This window comes from Eptesicus fuscus, chromosome 12, assembly GCF_027574615.1.
Source record: "Eptesicus fuscus isolate TK198812 chromosome 12, DD_ASM_mEF_20220401, whole genome shotgun sequence".
Classification (NCBI taxonomy): Eukaryota; Metazoa; Chordata; class Mammalia; order Chiroptera; family Vespertilionidae; genus Eptesicus; species Eptesicus fuscus.
The window spans coordinates 83067443-83095134 of NC_072484.1; the positions used below are offsets into that span (position 1 = coordinate 83067443).

The 27692-nt window shown below is 53.0% G+C and overlaps 2 protein-coding genes across 7 annotated transcripts in view; one reads left to right on the forward strand and one right to left on the reverse strand.

Moving 5' to 3' along the window:
* Nucleotides 1-11078, reverse strand: part of SMAD7 (SMAD family member 7) — a 31889-nt gene extending 20811 nt beyond the window's left edge. For 3 of the 6 annotated variants that reach the window (XM_028155633.2, XM_008148269.3, XM_008148268.3), the window contains exons 1-2: nt 6353-6962; nt 5035-5088 (exon numbers count right to left, since the gene is read on the reverse strand). In XM_028155633.2, coding sequence (XP_028011434.1) covers nt 5035-5088; nt 6353-6962 — 664 coding nt within the window. Of the gene's footprint in view, nt 1-5034; nt 5089-5800; nt 5885-6008; nt 6141-6352; nt 6963-10851 lie in introns of those variants that run through there. The other 3 variants (XM_054723747.1, XM_054723746.1, XM_054723745.1) reach the window with 3 other exon arrangements.
* On the forward strand, nt 7029-7639 carry LOC114234001 (translation initiation factor IF-2-like). Its single transcript, XM_054723748.1, has 2 exons — nt 7029-7442; nt 7558-7639. Exons 1-2 carry the CDS (start codon nt 7029-7031, stop codon nt 7558-7560), a joined length of 417 nt encoding a protein of 138 aa, XP_054579723.1. The 3' UTR covers nt 7561-7639.
* Nucleotides 11079-27692: the final 16614 nt, after the last annotated feature.

Sequence of the window (27692 nt, forward strand, 5' to 3'; positions counted from 1 at the left end):
AACCCCGGGCCTGCGAGGCTCCCTGCCCTCGCTTCCTGTCACATCTTCCTGGCACCCGGCACTTGGAGTCCCCTTCTGCTGTCTGGACCTGATCCTTTACCTTCAGAGGCTGTCTGTGCGAACTACACTAGAAGCTTCTCTTCACGTCTCTGAACCCTCAGGTACTAGCCCCAGTGACCTGCAAGTCAATGAGGGTAATGACAAACCGGGCTGAGAAATCGACTGACCAACTTCCCTCCGAGCGATGAAAACAAAAAAATAATGCCCAGGAATCAGAATTTAGTCCCAGGAAACAAAACTACACCAGACCCGGTCCGACTGAAATCCGGCGAGAAAGGCCGGCTCAGAGAAGGGGCTTCCAGGCTTGGCAGCAAACACCACACCAGAGTGGATGCTGCAGATGCCAGTCCCCAGCCCCAGCCCCAGGCAGGAGGTACCGGGATGTGCGTTCCAGCTTCCCACTGGAGCCACTTGGTCAATAGGAAACCAAGCAAAAGAGCGGTCCGGAGGCCAGTAGCCCATGGGACCCTTTTACTAGCCCCGCAGCTGTTTCTGTGACCCCATAAAGGGAGGTAGGGGGCCTGCAGGTAACCCCCAAGCACCTCTGGGTTTCTGCTGGCTAGCCGCCTCGGTTCTCTCTCATCCCTCTCCAGCATTCTCTCAGGCTGGAAAAACAACTTTTCAAGAACTCTCTTTAACCCGGAGAGGGGGAGACAAGGAGTGGCGGGCGGCAGGGAAGACAGAGGCTGTGTGTCCGTGTAAAGTACAATTCCTAACAGGAATATACAGTTTTACAGGATACACTTAATCAAGTGGAAAACAATGGGGGAGGGCAGGAAACAGAGTTGCTTGTTACATGGCGTGTCCCCTGCGCTGTCTAAGCTACTTTGATGGTCTTTTTACATGTTCTACAGGTTGGCTGCTACCTACCCCCCCAAATGGAAGGCACTCCCACATCAACCACGATGACTTACCCAGGGCGCTCCGCTCCGCTCCCCCCACCCAGTCTTGGCTGGCTGACTCCCAGGGCAAGGTGTGTTTCAAAGGAAGGGCCCGGCCTCTCCGAGCGGAGCCGGGACCACATTCAGGGTGTCGGCCTGTCTCAGATCAAAGGTAAGCCAGCTCCGCACTGGCAACCACAAGCGTTTTTTATGAAATGGTGGGTGCTCTGCCCTTCTGCAGAGTCTTTGATCTCGGGAGGGATTTACAAACATTAATTAGGCCTCCCCACCACCCCTGTGAAGTAGCAAAGTATACCTGTTCGACTGGCACCCCGGTAAACTGAGGCGTCACTGACTAGCGCAAGGGACCACCCGGGGCGCTGGGCCATCCCCAAGGGGTCAGCACCTGTCCCAAACGCTCCCTCCCCAGGCCACCAGAGCCCTCGCTCCCTGCCCTGCAGGGAGGCAGGCTAGGAGGCTTCGGCATCCCGACTGGCCCCAAGCTACTGCCAGGCGTACAAAGTAAGGTCCATGGCTCCGCCAGAGAACAGCTGCAGTCAGGGGCTACAGCCGGTGATGCCCACTCCCCAGAGCCCAGGCTGGCACACACTCCTAGAGCCTAAATATGACCAAGCATCCAGCAAGTGTGGGGCCTGTGGGAGAGATCCCTCCCTCTCCCAGCAGCAAGAGTCCTAGAACCGCGGTCGCCAACCTTTCGGACCTCACGGACCACCGGTCCCTGTCCTAGATGCAAGCCTGGGGGGGATCGGTGGAGGAGTACAAGGGGAGGAAGCTGGGGTCCCACTCCCCTCACCGAGGGAATGGTTCCAGAGCCAGGATAGTCTTGTCAACTTAGTTCCGAGTTTCCTAAATGCTGTCCAGGACAGAGGACCCACGGCCATCACCACCACCACCACCAAACGCCGAGTGTCCCAGCTCTGCCCCAATCCATAACCCTGGTCACAGAAGGACAACCTACTGCATTGGAAGCATCCCAGGTTTTAGGCAGGCGCATCATCAGGCCTGCAAGAATGAATGAATGAACCCAAAACTGAGCAAATGAATGGCAACTCTTTGACCATCTGGATTTATAAAGGGGCCTGGAAAAGGTCAGAGTAGGCTGAGTTAGCAGGTCAAGGCAGGTTAGGTCTCTAACTTCTGAACTAGACTTCGGAGGCTCCATCTGCCAACGAACACTAGCTACCTGGGCCTAACACCCAGCAACAGCCCCGGCCCCCAGCCATTCTTCAAACCCTGGGGCACCAGGAACAGAGCCTGCAGAGCAATCCCCTCCATGAAGTGACACCTAATTGCAAACACCATGCCCCTGCCCCTTGCGCAATGAGGGAAGGAGAGGGTCTTCCTAACTTCTGATTGCCGCAGGGCGCACAGCCACCCGGTCCCTAGGTTCAGCCACCCGGTCCCTAGGTTCAGCCACGTCTAGTCTAACGCTCCTCCCCGGAAAATGCTGCTGGCTCGGGACCGCCTGGCACCCAGGTCAACAAACGTCAGGCCCTCCCAGAGGGGGCAGTGAACCACAGCAAAACGGAGCGTGGCTTTTAGCCCCGAGTCCCTCCGAAGGCTGCGGGTTAGGACCCAGCCCCCTTCCCACGGCCTCTTCCCAAGTTGGGAGACTTCACAGGAGGGATTCCCTCAGTTGTGCAACTGGTTAAGATTTTAACAGTTGTCCATTGTAAAAGCCTTAGGACTGGTTCTCACCTAGTAACCCAAGACCAAAAATTCCACCCAGAGCTTAGAAACTTAAGAATGTAGGCGGCAGCCCAGCCGGCGTGGCTCAGTGGTTGAGCGTGAACCCATGAACCAGGAGGTCAGGGTTCGATTCCCGGTCAGGGCACATGCCCGGGGTTGCAGGTCCAGTGTGGAGTGTGTAGGAGGCAGCCGATCAATGATTCTCTCTCATCACTGATGTTTCTCTCTCTCTCTCTCCCTTCCTCTCTGAAATCTATTTTAAAAGTAAAAAAGAATGCATGTAAGTGGTAGATCTAAGTTCCCCAGCCAAATATTCTTCTCCCACGTATAAGGTGAGGAGAAAAACCTGGGGCGGCCTCCATCTATGGACCTGACCTCATCACCCCTGGCCCTAGTAGCCAGCAAAACCAGCCCCAGCCCCTTCCATGCGTTCCCTGGGGGCCTTCCTGTTACCACCCTCCATGTCCTTAAACATCACCACCTTTCCTTCATTTCTTTTTCTCTTTCTTTTTTTTTTTTGTTTTGTTTTGTTTTATTTTAAACAAAGCGTTTTGGGTGAGTAACCAGCTGTTTGCGCTTCCGATTGGCAGGTTAATCACTTCCTATTGGCTGATCTGCAGAACTTCTCTCCCCCCTTGGAAATGGCACATTCCTGTCTTTGTGGCTTCTCTGTTTACACACATTTTGCTACCTAATGTCAACACTTGCTAATGAATAAATATATCACTCCACTCACTGAAAAGGTCCTGGCCTGGCAGGATGGCTGCTTAAATCCGGTGAGCAGGCTTATTCCGGTATCTCTGCAGGAAACGCTAGGGAATGCAACCGCTTTTCTTCTAGGGGTGTAGGTTTCTGGGGACATTTTACCCTTAGTTGCCTTTACCCCTGGGGCGGGGCGGGGGGGTGTCAAGGTGATTGGTCTGTCTCTCTTTTGGGGAAAACCTCCAAATGTGAAGACTAGGGAAGAAAAAAACAAAAACTGGACAGAAGTGGCCTTTGGAGTACTAACCTCAGGAAAGAATTCTTGAAGCCAAAAACCCCATCCAAGTTATTCTTTGAGAAAACAGGGCTTGATAATTTCAGTTACCGTTTGCTACACATACAGAGAGCTGGTTATCTCCTCATTAATGACCATTTATCTGGTGTTTTGTAAATCGAAAGCAAAATATCACATGCTTTGCAGGCCACTTATTAAAGACAGGCACCCGGCAAGGCAAGCAGCAACGCCTTCCCGACGTGAGGGAGCAGCGTGGAGTCCCGGGAGGGCTGCGGGCTTCGGTTACACCGTTCATTAAAGTATTTAATTTACGACAACGCCCCAGCAAAACTTTTAATTAGTGGGGGGAAAAGCCCAACAGGCAAAGCTCAGGAGAGGCCAAGGACTTGTAGAACTCCAAGAGCGCAATGAGGCCCAACCCTTCACTTTTCTCAGAACCTTGGCAAAAAAAAAAAAATAATAATAACACTCTATTTTCCAGGCATCCAGTACGCAGGGCACCGAGTTTCAAAGTCACAATCACTACCCTTCAGCTGATGAACCTCCCTCGGTAAGAAGGGGCTCCTGGACACAGGGGCCACCCGCTTGTCACCCCCACAGCCCTGCCTTGCTGGCCCCGCCTCCCCCCGGGGAATGTCAGCTCCACAGGGTGAGCCCTGCCCTGCCAGCCAGGAGTTGAATGCAGACAATCACAACAGAGCTGGTGCCAGTCTCCAATGAGCTTTTGCCCTGGCCCCGCGCCACCCGGTGACAAAGCAACAGGCAGGCAGAGCTATGCCAGACACTTTTATGGCCCCGACCTAGAATTCTGAGAAAATCCGGGAGGAGTGCTGACTTGCCGGGGAGGGAGGGGAGGAAACCCATGGGGGTGGTTTTGTCTTGGCTTCTTCAGTCTTCTAACCTTTTCCTCCCAACAAGCCGTCTCTGCACCTTTTTAAACCGCCTTCCCTTCCCCCGAATTATCCATGCTTCCCCCTGACTCCACTGGCACTCACAAAGCCTCCCAATTCTCCCATCAGCCTGTCCCCTCTGGCTCCCAAGACACTCCTGCGTGGATCCAATTCCACGTGTTAAACCTGAGCCAATTTCGGTCCCGGTGCAAATACATGAAAAAAAAAAATTGTAAAGCATATCTAAGAAACTTATACGTGTTATATACATGTTATACACACATAATAGGTATATAACATACATATGCATACATGTAATCTCCAGCCACAACAAAAACAAAAACCCGAACTTCCAACACAGGAAACAACGTATAACCACCTCCAGGCTACCCACCCCAGCACCTCCCCACGCCGCTGCCAGGACATAAAAACCGCATTCGAGAGGCTGTGTGTCTAACTTCAGAGGGGAAGGATATTTTTAAAATCATCTACTCACCAGTTGGTTTGAGAAAATCCATCGGGTATCTGGAGTAAGGAGGAGGAGGAGACTCTGGAATTAAGAAAGTAAAGAGAAAATAAATGCCGAGCCATGAGAACCAGAGATAAAAACTTATGATAACAGAGGCATTCTTTTGGCCCAACTGTTTGTCTTAGCTGTGGGGGCTGGAGGCAGGGCCGCGAGGCGGTGATTGCCTTGATATTTAGCTGTCAGATAAACAAAAGAGGCCGCCTGGCGCCAGCCGCGGGCTCCGCTCCTCCGCGTCTGCGGACGCCACCGCGGCGCTCGGCCGGCCCGGCTGGAAACCACCCGACCCGCCGCGGCTCCGCGGGCCGCGCACTTCAGTCCCCAGGACGGGGGGCGACAGAGGCCCCCCCTCCCAGGCCCCGAACTTCAGACCCAACTCCCACCGCCCGACACCCCCGCCCCGGCCCCCCCCCCTCGCCGCTCCGGGAGGCACCCGCGCGCGCGCGGGGAGCACCCGGCTGCCCTTTCCCAGCCCACCCCAGAGACACCCCAAGTGCGCTGGGGAACTTAGGAGGATCTGTTGGCACCGGGGGGCACCCTCCCCCCACCCTGCACCGAGACCCAGGAAAAAGGGAAGCAGTGGAGGAGGCCGAGCGGATAAAGAGGCGGCGGCGGGGGTCTCCGTCCAGGCCCGGCGCAGCCAGGGGCAGGGTCCGGGGGAGCCGGCAGACCACCCCTACAGCGAAGGCCGTGCTTTGGGGGGGGCGGGAAGAAAGGAAAGCAGGGAGCAACCAACTTCCGACTCCTCGTTCTCTACGACCCTGGGCTGGCCGAGTGGAGGGTCGAGTTGTGAGGGTTCGGCCTCCCATCCCAACCCTCTCTGCCCCCAAATCCCTAAAGCGGCGCGGCCACTGAGCCCGAGTGGCTCCCCGTATGGACTCCGGGAGCAGAGACTTCCCAGCCTTCCTTGGCGGGCTTGGACCCAATCCAACTCGGCCACACACCTCAACGCCTTTCCGGGTGCGGGGGAGGCGTGACCCCTACTTCTCTCTGCACCCCTTAGCTGATCCGGAAGTGAGGGCGTCTCATGTCTAACCGCCTCTGCAGCGTGTGCACCCAGCAGTGCCACCGCCGCCATCGGCGCAGCCTGGGAGCAACATCTGGAAGGGAACCCCCGGGAACGCCCTCCAGTTCCCCGGTCCCTTCTTCGCTCGTCCCCCAAGCCTCCTACCAGGAAGGGCTGGGCACTCCCCTCCGGAGCGGCGGCTCCGCGCTCACAGCCCACGGGGGCTTCTCCTCCGTCACTGCAGCGCCAGGGGGAGCGGGCGGGCGCCCAACAACTTCTTACCTAGTTCGCAGAGTCGGCTAAGGTGATGGGGGTTGCAGCACACCAGCTCGGGGTTGATCTTCCCGTAAGATTCACAGCAACACAGCCTCTTGACTTCCGAGGAATGCCTGAGATCCGGCCACCTGAACACTTTGCACAGCAGGAGGGGGAGCGAATAGGACGAGGGCGGCTGGGCGGGCTGCGAGCCGGCGGGCGCCCCCAGGCCCAGCCTGCAGTCCAGGCGGCCGGGCAGCAAGAGGCACGCGGTGCGCGTACCGCCGCGGGACTCCACGGCCTGGAGCAGCAGCTCCAGCTGCCGTTCCTTCAGTTTCTTGAGCACCGAGTGTGTGAGTGCCTTCAGATCCGCCTCGGCGCACCCGGCCGCACCGGTGCCCGCGGCTGGGGGGTGGGGATGGTGACCTTTGGCACCTCGGGCCGCCTTGCCCAGGCAGCAGCCAGCCCTGCCTGCGCCGCTGCCACCGGCCCCATGTGCCCGTCCGTCCGTCGTCCCTTCTCCCCGCAGCTCGCCGCCTCCTCCACCTCCCCCCGCGCCCTCCTCCTCGTCCTCGCCGCCGGGCGCACGGCTCCTCCAGAGACGCCGGACGAGCGCAGATCGTTTGGTCCTGAACATGCGGGGCGAGGAGGCAAGGAGAAAAGTCGTTTGCCGGCTAAGGAGCGAACATGACCTCCGCACACCATGAAGAAGTCGGGCGCCGAGTTGGGGCAGCAGGCGCAGGCGACAACAGCAGCAGCAGGGGCCCGGGCAGGAGCGGCGACGGCCCGAGGGGCGCTCCGTGGCATGCGCCAGTCTCCCGGAGGCCGGGGCGCGCGCGGGGGCCCGGAGGCGCCCGCCGGGGCTCGGGGGCCTGCGCTCCGGCTGCCCCACCCCGCGCGGCCCGCGCCGAGCGCGGCTCTCGGGCCCCGGCGCACCCCGGAGGAACGCAGCCGCCGCTTCCCTGGGGTCGGCGAAGCCTGCCGGGGTCGGCGCCTCCCCAAAAAGAGGCCCCCCCGCAGCGGCTCCCGACTGTCGGGCTCGCCAGCCTCGGCTTCCTACATGGAAGATCCGCGGGGGCAAAAAACGGAAGGCGTTCGGCTGAGCTGCAGGAGGGAGGTAAAAGCCTCTTTCCCCCTTGCTAAGCAACTTAATTTGGGGGTGGGGAGAAGCAGGCAATTTAAAAAAAACAAAAACCAGGCACGCGATTTATTTTTTTCCTCTATATCCTTAGTAACCGGATCTCCTCAAATTCCGTGCACACGAAGACTCGGAGGAGGGGGCCGAGTGGACTTCACCCCGCATGAGATGTCTGGCGAAATAAAGGCTCAGAATCTAATAACCAAATATGCAAAGCCCAAAATGAAAACCACCACCACCTCCTCGCACCCTGGAGATCTGGAGCCGTCAGACTTGAGCTGGGGTTTAAAAAAAAGAAAATGTTTACAAAGTAGAACAAGACGTTTGAAGGGTGGAAAAAATGTATCCACGAGTTACAGCTCCCCTTTTTCCTTGCAGATTCCCGCTGGTCTTCCTCTCCTTTTCTTCTGGCAAAAAAATAAAAAAAATCGTATATCTTTTTAATCCACAGAAAGCTTTGGCTAGGCTCCTCCAATCCTCCGCGTCTGGGTGTTTTAGGGGAGTCTCTGGTCTTTCCTCCTTCGCTCCCAGGAGCTCTGGTCCTCGGCGGGGACTTCCTCGGGGCTGGCGGGGGCGCAGAGGCAAGAGATGCTGCGGCGGCTGCGCCCGGCGGGGCTGACAGCGCGGGGGAGGGCGGCGCGGCGGCAGCAGCGGGCCCCCGGCGGGTCGCGCGCTCTCGCCCTCCTGGGCGCAAGCGGCTGGCTAGTGCGGGGGCCGCCGGCGCCCCCTCCCCTGGCGGCTGCCGGCCGCCGAGCTCTCGGTACGGGCTGCTCGCCTCAACCCGGCTGCGGCGGCAGGAGGCCCCGGTGTCCTCACGCCGCCTCCTCCTCTGAGAGTCTCCTCGTCGCGCCGGGAGCCTCCTTGTCCCCCGTCCGCCCTCTCCTGGCGCTCGGGTCCTTCGCCGCCGCCGGGGGCTCGCCGCGCCGCACTCAGGGGCTCTGGGGCCGGGCTCTCGGCAGCTCGGCGCCGGCGGGCTGGCTCTGTCTGGAGCAGCTCTCTCCGCGCGGCGAGCGGACCGAGCAAGGCGCCCGGCTGGCTCGGCTGGCGCGGCTCGGGGACAGGATCCTCCGCGCGCCGTGCGAGCGAGTGAGTGTGCCCCAGGCTCGTCGCCTCCCGCAAGGCCTCCCGCCCCCGCCCCCTTCCCTCCTCCTTCCTCCCCCTTCCCTCCCCCGCCCCCAGCCGCCGCCGCCTCCCTCCCCCCCACCCCCCGCGGGCCCTCTGCTCTGCTGGTTCCACTGCGCAGTGGCGCGCCCGGCTCCGGCCTCGTCACGTGGCCGTCTAGACACCCTGTCGCTTTAAAAAAAAAAAAGCGATTGTGTTTCGCAAACAACAGATCGGGTTTCTAAAAGCTATTTCTTCCCCCCGCCCCCCACCCCCCCCACGCCACCGCCACCCTCTCCGGGGTTTGCAGAGAGGGGAACCTTGGTGGGGGGTGCGAATAAAGGTGGGGGGCAAAGAAGCTCCCAGGGTCGACTGAGCTCTGGCCGGATCAGCGGGGAAATGGGAAGCCCCGGGGGCACCCAGCGGGCTTCGCAGACGAGTTTTGGAGCCGAACGAGCCGGTCGGTGGCCCGATTGAGACCCAGCCCGTGGCGCTCCGCGGCGGCCGTCCCGCGCGCCTGCCCTAGCGCTTCATTCATTCGTTTTGTTTTAAAGGCCCTGGCGGCGGATCCCTTGGCCGCGCGGGAGGGAAGGGGGAGGAGAGCGCTGTCTCGGTTTAAAAGACATTTACACTGGACTGGACCGAGGCCCTGGGAGGTGTGCGCTGGAGGGAACAGCCGGGCCGCCGAGGGCGGGGAGGCGGCGCGAATGTGACCTCAGCGGCGGGCGCGCGCTCCCGCCCGCCCTCTCCCGCTCCGAGCTCGGGTTTCTAGGACTGCTTGGAGAAGTGTGTCTTGTGCACAGCTCTGGAATGCATTTGGCTGGCTGACGAGCTGCAAGGGGCAGCATCCAGGCGAGAGAAGGGGAGCGGGAGGGGCTCGCACGCCCGCCGCCGGCAGGTTTCCTCTGGAGCCCGGAAGACCTCAGTCACCCCGCCTCCCGGCGCGGGAAGGTTACCTCTGGAGCAGACCTGCCCAGGACAGGCATTTGCAAGCGGGGCTGTTTCGGCACCCTCTTGGGCCCTGTAGCTTTCAAGGTGCTTAGGGTCAGAGAGTTGATCCCCTGACCCCAGGTTTGGGGGAAGCCTAGACCCGCTGACAGATTACCGCGTGGGAATGGGTAAAGCATTGGTAGGGCAAAGGACCAGAAGTGTTCAGTTTGTGAAAGCAGATGGTACTGAGAAACGTACTGACTTAAATATATAGGCATCAGTATTAACGAGGCCACTAGTTGGCATGGTGATCTAACTTCACATCTTATTTCATGAAATATGATTTTTTTTAAAAATGTCATTTAGAATTGTGAGACCAGGAGGACAATGAAACTCGTTGGGGAGTTTAAGGGATCTTTGGGAAAGGTGAGATGTATTATTTTCATTTTCCCAGCTAAATTATACATTCGTAAAAGGAAAAAGCACACACGACTCTTAGCGTTACAGCTCAGCCCCACTCTCCTCCAGCAATTTACAGATGTCTGACATGCAATAGGTGCTCAGTAAATATATAGGAATCAACATAGTGGATAGGACTTAAAGGGGCATTTGGATCTCACACCCCAAACCCACCAAAAGCACCTTTAGAGTTATAAATAGGAGAGAAAATCAGGAACATTGATTACATAATCATCTCCAAGCAAGGGTTCTCCACTACGCGGAGATGACAAGTGCAGAAACATTGTGGCATGGCAAAGAAGCTGGCATTCTGTACGTTAGTTTGTGAGGCCACATAGACTGCAATTGTGTAAATTCACAATTTTGTAATAAAAATGTTGCTTATTGTCCTAGCTGGTTTGGCTCAATGGATAGAACATCGGCCTGCGGACTGAAGGGTCCCAAGTTCGATTCTGGCACATGCCTGGGTTTCGGGCTCCATCCCCAGTGGGGTGTGTGCAAGAGGCAGCCAATCAATGATTCTCATCATTGATATTTTTCTCTCCCTCTCCCTCTCCCTTCCTCTCTAAAATCAATAAAATACATTAAAAAAATAAATGATAAATCGTTAACATTAGATAATAAAACATTTTTTTAAAATGTTGCTTATTGAAAAGACACTGTGTGTGTGTGTGTGTGTGTGTGTGTGTGTGTGTGTGTGTGTGTAGCGTTCTAAAGAAGCAACCAGCAGAGGTAGCAGCCTGGAAAGCCCAGGAGAAAAACAGAAAAATGGATGAGGGAAAGGTTTGGATGTGGGTGATCCCATCAGCAGAGGCAGGGAAAGACGGAAGAGACATCAATGAGAATTTTGAGGTGTCTGGGAAATGTATAACCTTAGAAAAGCTGAGGGAAAACATACCAGACTGGAAGTCAGAAAGCCTGATTCCTGGCTGGGGCCCTGCCCCTCACTGGTGGTGATCCTCGCATCAGGAGAGCAGTTGGCAGGGTTTTAAAAGCTTTCTGGGCAGGCGCCCTGCTCTCGGGGTCCCGTTCCTCCCTCTGCTCTGGGCCTCACTAGGAGATCTTCACTTTTCAAGAGAGGCAAGGCAAGGCTCTCGACGTGACAGAAAGGACTTAAACAGAAAAGCAAAGGTCATCCCTCAAAGCCAGCTTCGGACTGTGGAGGATCTGAACGTTTGGAAATCTGGCCAATGGTGCGAACGCTGTGAGGAGAGGCCAAGCACTCACAGGGCAGGGAGGGGTAGTGGGTGTTTCAGGAGTTGGGTCTGACGTCACAGCTTGTCTGGGTGGAACATGCATACACTTGCAGAGATATGTTCCCATATAGTGTAATTGCGGGTGCTTTAATTCAGGCGTCACCCCTCTCTTGCCCTCTCCACGCGGCTTTCCTCCTCCATTTTACTGCCCTGAGTAGGTATGGGTGGGATGCTGGGCAAGTAGCTACAAGGCCGGCGCTGCTTTATGGACGCCCCGGCATTCCCTGAATCGGTTAACATCCCGAGGCTTCCTGAGAGCGGGCCCCACCCCGTCACATTCTTACTCTTTTCCTTTCCAAGAAAGAAGCTGGGGCGCAGAGAACTCCTGGCTGGCTGGGGTGCCTAGAAAGGGAGTTCCTTTCCTTTCCACGGGCCTGCGTAAGACCGACAAGCACCCTGTTTCAAACTATTCTGATGGTTTAAAAGGAAGAGAAAAAAAAAAAAGTTTAGAAGTTCACCAAACTATTGTGAATGAGTTTGATTCTAATCACTTTGCTGGCAGGGAATATGGAATAAAATATCTCATTTGCAGTTGTTTATTTCCTGTTGTGGCTTCTATTTTCATCTTTTAGTCACTTTGGTGATAGATATCAAACTGAAATCATGGTGCAGCCACAAGTCACGGAGACCAAAATAACTTGCAGCCGAGTTATGACAAACCAGGATGGAGTCAGCTCAAGACCTGGCTACTTAATCACTGGCCCCTGGCACCCGGACGGCGGCGGGGGCTGCCACTTGACTGACCGCTGGTGAAGCATCCAGAGGGGAGAGGAAGCCGGAGGGACGTTTCTCCCAGGCCCCTGGTCCCCAGCCCTCAGAGCCCCAGCGTGCATGGGAAGTGGAGGACGCGCCGGTGGCCAGGGGGCGATGGACGTGAGAAAGAGGAAGGCAGAAAACTAAGAAACCATAGATCTCGCCACACCTACAAGCAGCCCTAAGCAAAAGCAGACAGACAGTCCTGTCCAGGGAAGACAGGGTTCTTCCTTTCAGTGTTTTTCTCCTTTTCAGGGGTTCCTGGAAAAGAAGGGCAGAAGGAGGCCCAAAGTGCAAGTGGGTGTGTGTTGGTGGAGCCAAGGACAGGGGTGAGGGCAGGGGTGAAGCCGAGATGAGGCAGGGATAAGGATTTCTCCCTGCAGAAGCCAAAAGAGAACAACAATTGGGAGAGGCCAAAAAAGTATTGGAAAATACTGACATTTCTTGAACAACTGTCCCCTGAAAAATGTGTGAGTGAGCCCCAAGCCATCCCGAACGGGCAGCCACACACATGGAAGCGACGGCTCGGGAGAGGAAGCCGGCGTGCGTGAGGCCGATGTGACAATCGGCACTTCTTGGCTTGTCTTAGCAGAGCAGGAACATGAGTGAATGAAAATGCAGGTAATTCACAATCAAACAGAGAGGCTCTAAGCCCTGACTCATCAGGTATTCTTGTATTCCAGACAGGCTGTCAGCTGAACCACAGCATTTGCCAGGTGGCTGTCCAGAGCGCTCAGCCAGGTACTGGGAGCTGAGGGAGGGGCGGGCGGGAATGCATGTTGCTTATGGAGAACACATGAGAGACATCCAAAAACAGTAAAGGTCCAGGACAAGAGAAACATTCAAACATGTAGTCACAAACATTTCCTGGCGTTTTGATGTGGTTTCTTCACGGGAAGGGCACTGATGGACTAACGAACAGCGCTGGGAGGGACACTTCACTGTAGATGGCTTTTTGTACCTTTTTAATTTTGCACCATTGAGAAGGTCTTACTTATTCAAAAAAAATGTACAGATTTAAAGATCATTTTTAAAATCCCTGCCTGCTTTTCTCATTTCTTGAAATTTGCTTTTTTTTTTTTTTAAATCCTCACTTGAGGATATGCTTAGAGAGAGGAAGGGAGGCTGAGAGAGAGAGAAACATCCATGTGAGAAACATTGATGTGAGAGAGAAACATCAATTGGTTGCCTTTCGAACAGGAGATCAAATCCACAGCCCAGGCAGGCGCCCCGACCAGGAAATGAAATTGAACCGGCCACCTTTTGGTGCATGGGCTGACGACACGACACGCCACCTCGGACCCATGCCAGCCGGGCTTGAATTTTGCTCTTCTGATGTCCTTGTAGAAAGGGGCGGGTTGGCGAGGTCCCACGTGGAGGCGAGGCTGCAGGCAGCTTCTCTCTGGGGCAGTGACTACAGGAAGGCGGATGACAGCAGAGGCCAGTGTGTCATCCCAGACGGCAAGGGCGGAGGCTGCCTCGTCATGACCCTGGCAGGAGTCAGCGAGGAGACATGCCCGTCTTAATCAAAAGTCATTCTAGATACCAATCAGGTGCAAGTCCTGACCCAGGACGGATGGCCTCGTAAATACTGGTGTCGGAGCCGCAGAGACACAGGAAGGAGCCTGCCCGCTCTCCGAGAACGAGAGCTTGGCTTTCTGCAACGGAAATGTGTTCCCATGATTCTCAACCCATGTAGGCAGCACCGATTCAAGACAGCGCCAGACCCATGTGGCTCAGTGGTTGAGCGTCAACCTATGAACCAGGAGGTCACGGTTCAATTCCCGGTCAAGGGCACATACCTGGGTTGTGGGCTCAATCCCCAGTGTGGGACATGCAGGAGGCAGCCGATCAGTGATTCTCATCATCGATGTTGATGTTTCTCTCTCTCTCCCTCTCTCTTCCTTTCTGAAATCAATATATCTTTTTTTATTTTTTATTTAAAGAAAAGAAGTGGTGCCAGGTGCCAGGTGAGACCCGGGGGGCGGGGGGTGGGGTGGGGTGGGGTGGGAGGGTCTCTGCCCTCAGGCGGGACCAGAACCATGACAACAACCAGATGTCACCCACGCTACCCTGGCAGCGAGAATGGGGGCGCTGCCTGGGGAACAGAAAATTGAGGCACTTATTTCTGTCTGGGAAGGGTCTCAAAAAGTGTCACAAAGGAAGAAATATTTGGGACGAGATTAGCTGAGTTGACTAACCAGGAAGACAGGAAGGAAAGAAAAAAAAAATTGTAGTTTTTCTGTAGAGTTCATGCTCTCTTCCAAACAAACCCAAGCCGTGCTTGTCACTTCCATATAGAACTACCCACGACGGCTCCTCAACCTCAGGAAGTCCCTCGGAATTCAGTTTTCTTTGTAGGAAAAAATGGCAGCAACAACCTAAGCTCATCTACGGTCACAGAGACGCTTCTCCTCAAACAACCGGGAGAGCCTCCGTGCCTTCCACTCCCCAGATCCACAGTCAGGCCCACTGTGTCCAACAGCCGGGAAGCGGCGCTGGTTTTAACGCGAGTGGCAGGGGCACGCGGCGACCTGGCCTGCAACGGGGCACGTAGATAATGCTCTCGACGCCAACAAGGAAAACACGATTCTTCGCCCTCGCAGGACAGAGACACACCCAGTTTGGGTGAGACCCAGGGGCACTGAAAAAAATGGATTTGAAAGACAGCAAAGCAAGGAAATAAAAGTTGAGCTGAGCTCAGAGGCCCCTGGCAGATTCAGTCCCCGGGCAGGGCACATACAAGAAATGACCAATGAATGCATAAACAAGTGGAACAGCAAATACGTGTTTCTCTGTCTCCCCTCCTCTTTCTCCAACGTCAGTGTATATCCCAGAGGCCCCTGGTGAGCCCTGGTGCCATCTCCCTGCCGGTCTGAGTTGCAGGTGGTTCTCATTCGTCTCACCACCCTCCCACAGACCCCAAGCCCCTGGTCAGACGGGACTGCCGAGGTACCCTGTGCTGCTTTCTGACTTTGTGTGCTTTTATCTTTCCCCTTCTCCTGCCCAGAGTCATTAAAGAATGCCATTGGCGCTCAGCTCTGCCTAGTGAGGGCAGGTCGGGATCTGAGCGACACCCCTGGGAAAGGTGAGCTGGGCAGTCTGCAGTAGAAGCGTCAGAGTGACCCCACACCCGGCCCTGGCATGGCCTGGGACCCACCAAAGCGGCCCGGCCCCACGAACGAAGGTCGAAGCACTCCTCCTGGGGAGGGCCCAGGGGGCGGGAGAAACCCGCAGCCCAGGTTTAGGCTTAAATGCACTTTTCTGCCCTTCCGAGCTGGGAGGCCTTGGGAAAGCCCGTTTCCGCAGTCAGTCGGCCGGCCTTCCTCAAGCAACAAACACTGAATTAACAACGTCTCAGGTGTGCCAGACCCGGAGTGAGGCTCGGAAAACAAAGCCCTCCCCGGGGGTGGCCGGGACGCGGGAACCTCGGCCGCCACAAGCACTATGTAAACTAAGTGGAATACAGATGCTAATGCTACCGATTCTCATGGATGCGGAGGTAGGAGCCTCCAGCAAGATCATTTCGACAACCCTCCCGGCCTAGGAAATGACTTTCCAGAGGCGTTAAGTGTCCAGGGGATAGGGTAATGAAGAAGGAAGCCACTCTTCCTCGTGTCTGGGGCTTGGGTGTGGATTTTGCTACTTCCCGCGTCCGAGAAGCAGGAGCAGCATCCGAGTTTAAAAACAAATCAACAAGCCTGGGAAAGCTTTTCCTTAGACCGAGATAGGGATGAGGGAGAACACAATTTAAAAAAAAAAAAGAAAGAAAGAAAGAAAACTTTCCAGTTCTTTCCCGGCATTTCGATGAGTCATCAATATTTTCCTATGTCCTGGAAATGCCTTTGTTGGTCATTATGACAAGCAAGGGGGAAGTGCGATGGGGAAGGAGAGGCCGGGTGGGTAGGACGCTGCCCGGCCGTGGGCCTCCCATCCCCTGCACCCCACACACATTCGCGGGGAAGACTTCCGAGGTGGGCGGCCTGTGATGGGAACTGGCATTGCTTGTCCGGCAGACCAACCCGAGAAGATAAGGAAAACTGCTGGGAGGGATCGTAAAGGCCACATAGCCCAGAGGTTCCTCATTTCCTGTCCGAACACCAGACCCCGTCACCCACGGTCAAGTTTGCATCATGTAGTGCGTTCTTTCAAATGCTAAAATATTTGGTATTTTTAGTTTTCTTTTGATAGTTTGTTGATTTTTTTTTTTTTTGCATAGATAATACTAACAGATTTACTCAGCAAAACTAAATGCTGGCAGTGGAACTGAGGGTCCCTCGATTCAAAACCCTAAAGGCGACCAACTACTGCTGACACACCCCAAGCATATCCTCTCAGACTGAGAGAGACCCTGGAGGATTCTCAATACCTTACTGAGGAATAAGGTGCCCCAAAGTCGAGGGGACTTAGTTAAAACTCTTCTAGTACATGCCTCGTGGTTCACAATTCAAAGAGTACAAAGAGGCATAAAGAGAAAACTGAGGCTTCCTTCTACCCCCCTCCATTTATTTATTGATTTATTTTTATTGATTTCAGAGAGGAAGGGAGAAGGGGGAGAGATAGAATCATCAATGATGGGAGAGGATCATTGATGGGCTGCCTCCTGCACGCCACCTCCTGGGGATCGAGTCCGCACCTTGACCAGAATTGAACCTGGGACCCTTCAGTCTGCAGGCCGTTGCTCTATCCACTGAGCCAAACCGGCGAGGGCGCCCCCTCCTCTTTTAGGGGTGGCCAGCACGGCAGCCAGAGATATGGAAAAGGAAACAAGTAGAAAGTCTCGCTTCTGCCTTGAACTCCGGTCCCACATGCCCATCCGACACCTCCCCTTGGAGAGCACAAAGGTACCACGGGCTCATTATGTCCCAACAGGGCATCTTCCCCCCAGAACGGGCGTCTCCAGAGCCCCGCGATCAGAAAGCCCACCCCGCGCACCCAGGGGTGGGAGTCAGAAACGGGGCATCAGCCGGCCGCAGCGTCCTTCATACACAAACAGCCTCCACCTCCTGTCAGTTTACCTTCCAGCTGCCTCTCCTCCGGGCCTGCCCACCTCCTGCACCCCGGCCACCAGCCTCTCCCCCAGCGCTTCCCCCACTTCTGCCCTGGCCTCACTCAGACCCACCTGCTCAGATCCTCTGCTGAGGGTGGCTCAGTGCTGCTGTGACTGCACCAGCACCCCACACTCTTCCTGCTGCCCCCCGGAACAAAACCAGTTAGTTAGAGTGCCAAGGTTGCAGGTTTGATCCCTAATAGAGCACAAACAAGAACCAACCAATGAATGCATAAATAAGTGGAACACAAATCAATATCTCTCTCTCTCTCTCTCTCTCTCTCTCTCTCTCTCTCTCTCTCTCTCTCAAATCAATAAATAAAAATTTTAAAAATAAAAAAGAACAAAGACAAACTCCCTTCCTAGACCTACAGAGCCATGAGTGCCTGGAGCTTCCTCCCCGCCTTGCTGTCCCCGCAGTATCTTCCCCGCACCCTGGGCCTGTACACACGCTGCCTCTCAGCCTGAAATGCACCTCTCTCCTTTCCTAAGGCTCCTCCAGGCTCCCCATCTTTGTTGTTGTTGTTGTTCACCCTCACCCGAGGATATTTTTCCATTGATTTTTAGGGAGAGCGGAAGAGAGGAAAGGACTGAGAGAAACAAACACATCGGTGGGTTGCCTCCTGCATGCTCCCCCCACCCCCCACCCCCGCCAACACACACACCAGAGCCCGGACCAGGGAGGAGTCTCAACCAAAGTGCTTGCCCTTGACCGGAATCGAACCCGGGACCCTTTGGTCTGCAGGCCGATGCTCTATCCACTGAGCCAAACCAGCTAGGGCCAGGCTCCCAATCTTTGAGATTAGGTCGCCCTGCCCCGACTATTGTGTACCCTCAGAGCCCCAGGCATCTCCCTTTCGTAGTATTTAAAACTTTAAATTGTACATTTCATTACAAATTCTGTGACCTACGAAGGCAGGGAGCAAGTATTACAGTCCGCGGAGCACTGTGATGGCACCGGGTGAGCACTCAGCCCACATCCGCTGAAGACCCGAGTGTGTGAGCAAGAGCGAAGGAGTAAACCCTCTATTCTGAGATGAGGTCCTTCTGAGCTCGGGAATTAATGGGCCCTGACTTTTATAAAATGGTGGTGATAATAGATGGTGTTTCTTTCCAGACTTACTCAGCAAAATAAATGCTGGCAGTTGAACTGAGGGTCCCTCGATTCAAAACCCTAAAGGTGCCAACTACTGCTGACACACCCCAAGCATATCCTCTCAGACTGAGAGAGACCCTGGAGGATTCTCAATACCTTACTGAGGAATAAGGTGCCTCAAAGTCGAGGGGACTTAGTTAAAACTCTTCTAATTACTTCCGGCGCTGTGTCCTCCCCCTTCCATCCCTTTTCCGTCTGAGGTTCTTCACGTACGCTCTCTCCCGAGGGGCTCCGTGAAGATGGAGAGGAAATCCTCTGAGCTCACCCCGCTAGTCAGAGGGACTACAGGTCATCTACCCCTCATCTACGAGTCTCTACACCCAGAATGCGCAGTTGTCCTGAATATCTAAAAGACAACAGAGCAAATATACAAGGAAAAAGAAACAGAAAGGGAAAAAAAAACAACCAACTAACAGCCAGTCTACTAGTAACTCTCTCTGGCCGGCTGACCCTGGCTGTTTTCCACGGAGTAGGTGTTCTGTGAGTGAGTGAATGAATGAATGAATGGTCACTGACCTCCTTTCTGGGATTTAAACAGTGCTCATGACCTGTGCCCTCACAGGATCCTGTTTCACAGTGCCGAGCCTGTCACCCTGGCTGATTGTGGCCTAGGCAGGTGGAGCCCACCCCTCACTTCTCCTGCACCCCAAGGATGTGGCCAGCATGACTCCAGGGGAGCCTGCATTCCAGGGGGCGGGGGCAGATAATAACTAAGAGAACCAAGACATAGAACACGTAACCTCACAGTTACAAGAGCTCTGGGAAACAGCGCAGGGCTGGGGTCGGTGAGGGGCTGAGAATGGCTCTTCCGGATCTGGGGTCCAGGAACGCCTGTCTGGGGTCCAGGAACGGCTGTCTGGGGAGAAGCAAGGGTCAGGAAGGACCCTTCTAGGAAAGGGAGATGCTAGGGCCAGGGCCTGGGCCTGAGATGGGTCAGCTGACAGGTGAGAGGATCAGCTGGGAGGCCAGTGTGGCTGGGGAGGTGACAGCAGGGGCTGAGGGACTGGAATTGAGGGAAAGAGAGCTAGTGAGGGGCTGGGTCGTGCAGGGCCCCTCCCCTGAATGTCCGTGTTTGTTAAACAGAATGCACAGGCAAACCCCAGATCACGGACACAAATACATCAGGGGAAGCACAGAACAGCCCAGTGGTGGAGCCAGAGTGCCTGTCACCATTAGCTGTGGCACCGAAGACATAGATTTCCCCATGGAAAAATGGCGATAATTGTACCTACCAACACAGAGTCACCGTGAGATTAAATGAGAGGATGGATGTGGAAGAACGTTGTAGAGATGGAGCTACAGAATCATGATGTCAGAAGAAGCTCTAATCAGTCCTATCTGAACCCAGCATGGAATAGTCCTGTGGTCCTGGGAGTGTCTACATACACAGTCTGGTTGACCAGTAAGCCCTCCATGGCGGCCTCCCTGCTAAATGCCTTTGCGTGTTAGTATTTCATGGTTGTATGTACAAATATGTAGCGCATGCCCATCCCTCTTTTTCTCCTTGAATGAAGAGGCACATATGAAGTACAATTTGATGAAGATAGTGAAGAAACCCTCTGACCTTAAGATAATCTGTAATTGTTCACTTGTTCAAAATCGATCATTTTGTTTAAAATCTTACTTTTGAAAAAATAAAATAAATGCCAAAAGAGGCCTAGGAAACAGGGATCAGCTGACTTGGAAAAGCCCCGGGGCCTAACCTGGGGGCGGGTCCCTGCTCCTGGCACGTGCTTTTTGCACCCAACAGATCCTGGTGCAAAGAGAGGGAGGTCACAGGCCCTGGCTGGGCTCAGCACCTCCGCTCCCACTCGGGCCTCCTCCTGGCACACCAGCCCGCTGGGCGGGAGCACTCCTACTGCTCCCCAAGGATTGCCCATGCAGTCCTCTGCCTCTCCTACTCCCAGCCTGGCTTTCCTCGCTCCCGTGGCCCTGGACTCCAGGGGCACCAGCTCTGTCTCCGGGGAACCACCGTGGGCCTCAATCATGGGAGAGGCTCCAAAAATGCCTGAAAGCCCGGAACCGCTTACCAAACAGACTTCTGCTGCTTCTCTGTCAAGACAGAGACATTTAAGGGGACCTACGCCATGGGTAGTGAATCCCTCCGGATGCCAGAGGGTGGGCACACCCATTCCATTTCCCGCCCACCCCCTCCACACCCCACGATTCACACTCGCCCCAACCACAGCCAGCTGTCTCCCCATGTCCTCCACTGGTGTGAGATCCAGGGTGGGGGTGGGGGCCAGAGGGAATCCCAGCCCAGCTAGGAAGACACGGGTCTCAACCGGCACTCAACCCCTGTGTTCCCTTTCTCCTCTCCTGGCTGTGGACAGGGACCCCCGAAGGCCCTTTCATCTCTCAGGAGAATGGCTTCATCCCTCCAGAACTCCACCGCCCTCTCTGCCTCCACACAGCCTTCCAGCTCACACTCCATCGCCCACTCACGGGGTATTCCTGACACTTTAGGATCTGGCCCGCACACCAGCCAGTGTGGCTGCATTCTTTAATTAATATCTATTGAGTGTCCCTATTAGGTGCCTGGCAAGCACAGTGTATTGTGTGTGGCTAAAATATCTATTCCCTTTTCTCTCCAAGAAAGTGCATTCCTGGACAACCCAGGAGGCTTGACATGCCAAGCAAAGGAGCAGCACGCCCTGGCAACAGCGAGAGCGCGCTGGAGCGAGAGGACGAGGCCGTCCACAGAGCTCCAGAGCGGGAGCTTGAGTCCCGGGGTTCCAAACCGCTGGGCAGCCTCCAGCAGGTAGTGTGACTTCTCTGAACCTGTGTCTACACAAATGTGATGGGCAGCATCCCCCTGCCTGCCCCCTGGGGCTGCAGATGTTGTAGAAACCAGGTGAAATCGTGTGACGCCCTTTGCAAAGTTTAATCTGCCATCCGAAGTCCAGATGCTTCCTCCCAAATAAAATTCTGGGTGCCTTTCCTGACAGGCACAAAAATGGAATCGGATTTAAAAGAATGAATCCTTGGGAAGTCAAAATTGCACAAATGCCATTATCCACGGGACTCAGTGGATAGAGAGTGGCTTGTGGACCTAAAGGTCCGGGGTTCAATTCCAGTCGAGGGCACGTACCTCAGTTGCAGACTCCATCCCTGGCCTTGGTCGAAACCAATCAATGTGTCTCTCTCACATTGATGTTTCTCTGTCTCCCCACCTCCCTTCCACGCTCTCTAATAAATAAATAAATAAATAAATAAATAAATAAATGGGAAGATATCCTTGTGTGAGGATTAACAACAACATAAAAAAGCCAGTTGTGACCTGAGTTTAAATTCGATGGCTCTGATCCAGGCTGTGGCAAGCTCCTTTGCCCTTTGATAGTACTTAGGATGCTCACCTTCAGTTACATACAAACAGCTGGTTTTATGGAAAATAATACAATACCTCATAAAGAATAATCTGAGAATAAACTGTGTTTTTCAGACTCACAACTGTAGCCTACTTTAGCCCATGCTGTATATCACACACATCAGGAGGGAGGGGAGTCCTCTGGGGTCCCTTTGCAATACCTTGATCCTGCATATCTTCAAGTGCAGAGAACTCTATGAATGGGCAATACGAATAAATTAGACCATGAGTTACTAAAATACAGAGTTAGGTGCATACACTTTATAATTCAAATTTCAGACATTCCTGGCCAATAGTGAAGTGGTGTGATCTTTCTGGGCAGCAGTAGACAATTTGACTTAGAGCCTTACAAATGCTTCTATGGATAAACAAAATGTGGGCTATGTATACAATGGACTATCATTCAGCCTTGTAAAGGAAGGACATTCTGACACATGCTATCATATGGATGAATCCTGAGGACATGCTAAATAAAGGCCTCTGTTTAACATGTAACGACTAGTCACAAAAGGCCAAATACTACACGATTCCACTTTTCTGAGGAACCTAAAGTAGTCAAGTTCATAGAGACAGAAAGTAGAATGGAGGTCCCCAGGGGTGGAGGGATGGGGGGATGGGGAGTGAGTGTTTAGTGGGTACAGAGTTTCAGTTTTGCAAGATGAAAACATTCTAGAGACGAATGGTGGTGATGGCTGCACCGCAGTGTGAATGTGCTTAATGCCACTGAGCAGGACCCTTTAAAAAAATTGTAAATTTTATGTTATATATATTTTACCACGGCATTTTTAAAAATATATTTTATTGATTTTTTTACAGAGAGGAAGGGAGAGGGAGAGAGAGTTAGAAACATCGATGAGAGAGAAACATCGATCAGCTGCCTCCTGCACACCCCCTACTGGGGATGTGCCCGCAACCAAGGTACATGCCCTTGACCGGAATCGAACCTGGGACCCTTCAGTCCGCAGGCCGACGCTCTATCCACTGAGCCAAACCCGTCAGGGCTACCACGGTATTTTTTAATGTTCCCAATTCTGACACAGTAATCCACCTAGGAATGTATTCAAAAGACATAGTCAGAGAAGTGGGCAAAGATGTTTAGTCTTATTTTGGAAAAAACTGGAAACCCAAATTCAAAATGATACAATGGGTAAATAGTCATGCTAGAATGACTGTGCTAGGAAACACCATGCCACCACTGAAAAGCCTCCTTTTGAAGGATATAGAATGAGTGACATGGCAAAATACCCATGAGAAGCAGGGTTCAAAGCCATGCACCCCGAGTCATCTCAGGGCTGGGCTGCGCATGCCAGTACACACGCAAGGAAAAGAGACCGCAAGAACACAGAGCGTGGTTCTCCCGGGAGGCAGGCCTCCTGGATGCAGGTCTATGTTCCTCTTCTTAGGTTTCCTAACGCTCTGCGATGAGTATGGATTCATTACTTTTATATCAGAAAAACGATAAATCAATACGCAGAGGCCACAGAGCTGACGGACGTGTCTCTGGACCCCTGCCGGCCCGGGGATGCTCGCCACGCTGGTGCCCGGGCCGCGCTCCGCAGCACATGCTTCCCATCAGCTCTCGTGAGGGGGATCGGGTGGGTGCCGCCCGCTGTCTGTCTGCAGAGCAGCAGGGCACACTGTGGACGCTGCGATAAACATCTGTGCTGAGGTATCTGTCGCCCTCCGTGGTTTGTGCTGCTCCGGGTCATTCGCGGCAGTTCTGTTGAAACTCCTGGGACAAACACAGCAGTTGCCTAAAGATTACGTGTCAGAAATTACGAAAGAAACACCAGGTCGGGTGTGTGTTTCACATTTGAAGAGGATGTGGTTGACAAGGATGATTCATACGGGTTTAGCTGAAATGTCCCAAACACAATTTTTCGCTGCATGGTAAATAGAGGTCTCAGAAGTTGACCAACTGAAACTACTAAATATAATGGAAGAAAAGCTCCCATGTTCAATGCAACCAATAAAATACAATATTAGGGAAAGCATTCCCGAAATCTGCATGATCTGGGTGAAGAAAACTTTCAAACCCTAAAGAAGACTTGCATAATTGAAAAAACATACCCTGTTCTTAGATAGTAAGGCTCGGAAATTGTAAAAATGTCGACTCTTCTCTAATGAATGTGTAATTTAACTTGCCAATAGGGTTTAACAAGAAATAGGCATGGAAACTGGCCGAGCTGATAGACGAAGCCTGACGTTTAAATGAAAGGCGAATGCTAGGTAAAATTAGAAAAAGAGTGACAGACAGGGACTAGCCCAACCAAATACTAAGACACCATAAAGCTTTAGTAATTAAAATAGTTTTTCACTGACATATGCGTAGAGAGGCCAGAATGGAGAGGCCAGACATTGGTTTAAATACATATGGTTTTTTTCCTAAGAACCAACTTATGGCTTTGAAATTTTCTATATTACATGTCTGTTTTCTATTTTGTTAATTTCCATTCTTTATTATTTTCTTCCTTCTTTCTTTGGGCTCAATATACTTCTCCCCTCATGGAAATAAATATTCAGATCATTGATTTTCAGTCTTTCCTCTTTTATAATATATGCATAAGACTATACATTTCTTTCAGTATTAGCTTTAGCTGTAGCTCACAAGTGTTGGTGATATTTTATATTTTCATTATCATTTAGTTAAAAATATGTTCCACTTTCCATTTGACCATGGGTTATTTTAGAAGTCTGTTACCGAGTTTCCAAACATTTGGGGGATTTTCTAGCTATCTTTTTAAACCTTAATTTCACAGTGGTGAGTGACTAGGCTGTGAATGATTTCAAATGTATATGGAATTTAGTTTTATATATAGATGGTGCTTCAAACCAATTGAGAGAAAAATGGATTATCCAAAATAAATAGCGTGGGACAGCTCGATGGGGACATGGGAAAAAAAAAGAGTACTGGTCATCGACTTCATTCCATAGAACAAGGGAAATTCCAGATGGATCACAGATTTCAGCATAAAAACTAAAGCCATAATAATATTAGAAAAACACAGAGGGAAATTCTTTTAAAATTTCACAGGAGGGAAAGTTTTTCTAAGTCCAAGCTCAAAAGATGGATACGTTTAGCCTACATAAAAGCCCCAAATCTTTGCTGGCCTACGCTATCAGGCCCTTGCTCGTGCCAACACCATGTTCCCTTTCCCCGCCTTTGGCATCACGCACGCAGGACATGTGTGGAAATTACGCACGGTCAGAGGTTAGGACGCGGGAACTTTCGTGGGCAGCAAGTGGGCCTTGAATGTTTGGTAGGATTTACGTAGATAGAAAGTGAGGGAAGTATTTCAAATCCTGGGAAGTGGAGAGGCATTCGGCTCACTGTGTCAGAAAGGCGTCGGGATGATCCCAGCTCTGTCCTCAATTTGCTGGGAGATGGGGGAATGGGGGGGGGGGGGACGGGGCGGAGGGCATGTGCTTTAGTCTTCATAGCAGAATCGTCTCTTTTCATGCAATACATTGTCCAGGACCTTAACTGGATATGTGGGTCCTGGGTGATCAAAGCTGTCCACACTGAGCTCAGAGGGCTGGGTCCCACCCAGATCTAAGGGCCACCATTTATGAGCCCGTGACCATGAACACATCACGAATGCCCGCTGGGTACCATCTCCTCAGCTCCCAGAAAGGGGGCGTGAGAGGCAGTGGTTAGAAGCACCCGCTCTGGAGCCAGACTGCCTGGATTCCTTACTAGCACTGTGCCTCCGTGTTCTCGTCTGTAAAACGGGGAGGAAGGCGATAATGGCACCTTGGTGGCAGGACTGTTCTGAGAACTAAGTAAGTCAATCGTTTTATAGGTATTTGTAAAGCACTTAGAAAAGGACCTGACACATAGTCAGTGCTCTCTCAGTGCAAAGAAACAATCATCAATATGTTATCCTTTAATTTGACCCTCCTACGACAAATACTAGCTCTTACGCTAAGCGGTGGATGACTCCGTTTTTAGTTTAAGATGGAATTTTAGATCCTGAAATAAGAGATGCTGGGAAGTCTATGTCTTCGGGAAGTACGGACTCAGAATTGGGAAGAGCATTAGACATAACGGATACGAGAGGCACCCGGCCTGTTTGGAGACTTTCGGGAACTGTAAATTCCCTGCCTTCAAGGAAACCTGCTCTCCCCTTGATGAACTTTTTAGTGAAAAGGCTGACCCTCTAGACTGAACTGTTTGCCTGTTTATCACTTCCACCCATTAATCCAACGCCTGCCTTCAGCAGCCTCCTAACAAATCTACCTCTACCGCCGGCCCTTCCTGAGTAGTTCTACACCCTTCTTCACCTCCCCTCCTGTGAACGAAACGTGCCCCGTTCTGTCAGGCTATCGTCCCAGGACTGGATTTCCAGATCCCTCACCATCATAGTCACCCTGCTCTGGGAACCCTCAATTGATCACAATGTTATGGATCTGGCATGTCCTGGGCATGCATGATGAATGAGTGAATGGATGAATGAATGAATGAATGAATGAATGAATGGAGTAGCCCAATTAGTGTCATTATATACCAGAAGTATCATCTTCCTTTTACTAACACAGCCTCAGATTATACAGCAGCTCCAAGAGGAGCTTCCAGAGCTCATTGGCTTGGGGGTGCAGGCATGCCTCCCAAGATCCCTTCCCTCCCTGGGGAGGCAAGCTCAGGACCCCCTGTAGTGCCCGCCCCTCTGGGAGACTGCCAAAGAGGGCAGCACAGCTGAAGGGGAGAAACCAGAAAACAGGGACTCAGATCACGCAAAGAAAGAAGCTTGCCCGTGGCCGTCCCAAAGGCCGGTCTCTCCTAATAGACTGCGTGTAATTGGGGTGTTCATTAGTGCTGCTCAACAAATATCTCTGGTTCCATTCGCAGGCAAAAGACAGAACCGCACTCGCTGGCCTCCCTGAAGTTGGGGGTAGCCGCTGACTCGACAATTCCAATGGAAGAGCCTTTGTACAACCGCCACGTTCCCTTTCCATGCCTTTGGCACTCAGGCCTGCAGAGGTGGGATGCCCTCAGACCTCGCAGCCAACCCACTGTGCACACGGATGGGTGAGAAATAAACCGCTGTTGCTTTACCAGTGTGTGTGGGGGGTGGGGCGGGGAGGGCGGGGCACACAGCAGGTTGCTACCTCTACCTACCAAACGCCCAAATTCCAGGCATCCAGGGCCCAGAAAACGAAGCCTCATGCTGATGAAGCCACAGGGGTGCGGAGAGAGACGGTTGGGACCTTGGTATTCCCAGGTGTGCGCCTGGGAAACTCACCAGCCACCCCAGGCCTGCGTGTTCGTATCACTACAAGAAGAGGATTTAGCTAAACCGTCTTCCACTCAACTCCTTAACCTTCTGCACTCGGATGTCGAGTGTGACTCGACACGGTTAGCATCGGTAGCAGCTCGTATGTCGAACTGTATTGAATGTATCAATAATTTGAAATATTAAAAAAATCCAAATAAATAAGTTTGTATGAAAAGAAACTCCAGTTTTTTTATTCTACTGCCGCGCTTTGTAAAATCTGGGGTATTTAAAAAATTAAATCCCGAGTAGAATAAAGGAATCGAGAAAAAAGCAAGCGACTGCAAAGGGTTAAGTCCATCCGGTCACGTAAGAAGACAAACTTAACGCAAGATGTGATCCCTGGGGAAACTGGGGGGAGGGTCTACAGGACCTCTCTAATATTTCTTACAGCTGCAGATGAAGCTACAACGCTCAAAAAAAGCAAAAAGGTTTTTAAAAGACGACTTAAAGCTGAACCAGGCTCTCGGAGCACGGGTTGGCGAGTTTGAGGTCTGGTGGCAAAATTCCTCAGGAGAGAGACGCTTCCAGGGCCTCCCCAGGATTCCTCCTCCCTCAGGACGACTCAGCTCCACCCCTCTCCAGACTCTGCCGAAGTCTCAGGAGACCCAGGGAACTCCCAACAACTGCAAACCAGGAGTTCCCATTCTCCTCCTTCGATGAACCACAGAAATGAAATATTAAAAAAACACAAAATGTGCCCTGGCCAGTGTGGCTCAGTTGGTGGAGCGCAGTCCCGTGCACCATGCACCAAAAGGTTGCCGGTTTGATTCCGGGGTCAGGGCACATGCCCAGGCTGCGGGTTCACCGATTGATGCTTCTCTCCCCCCCCCCACCCCCTTTCTCTCTTTCTCTCGCTCTAAAAAAATAAAAATAAAATAATA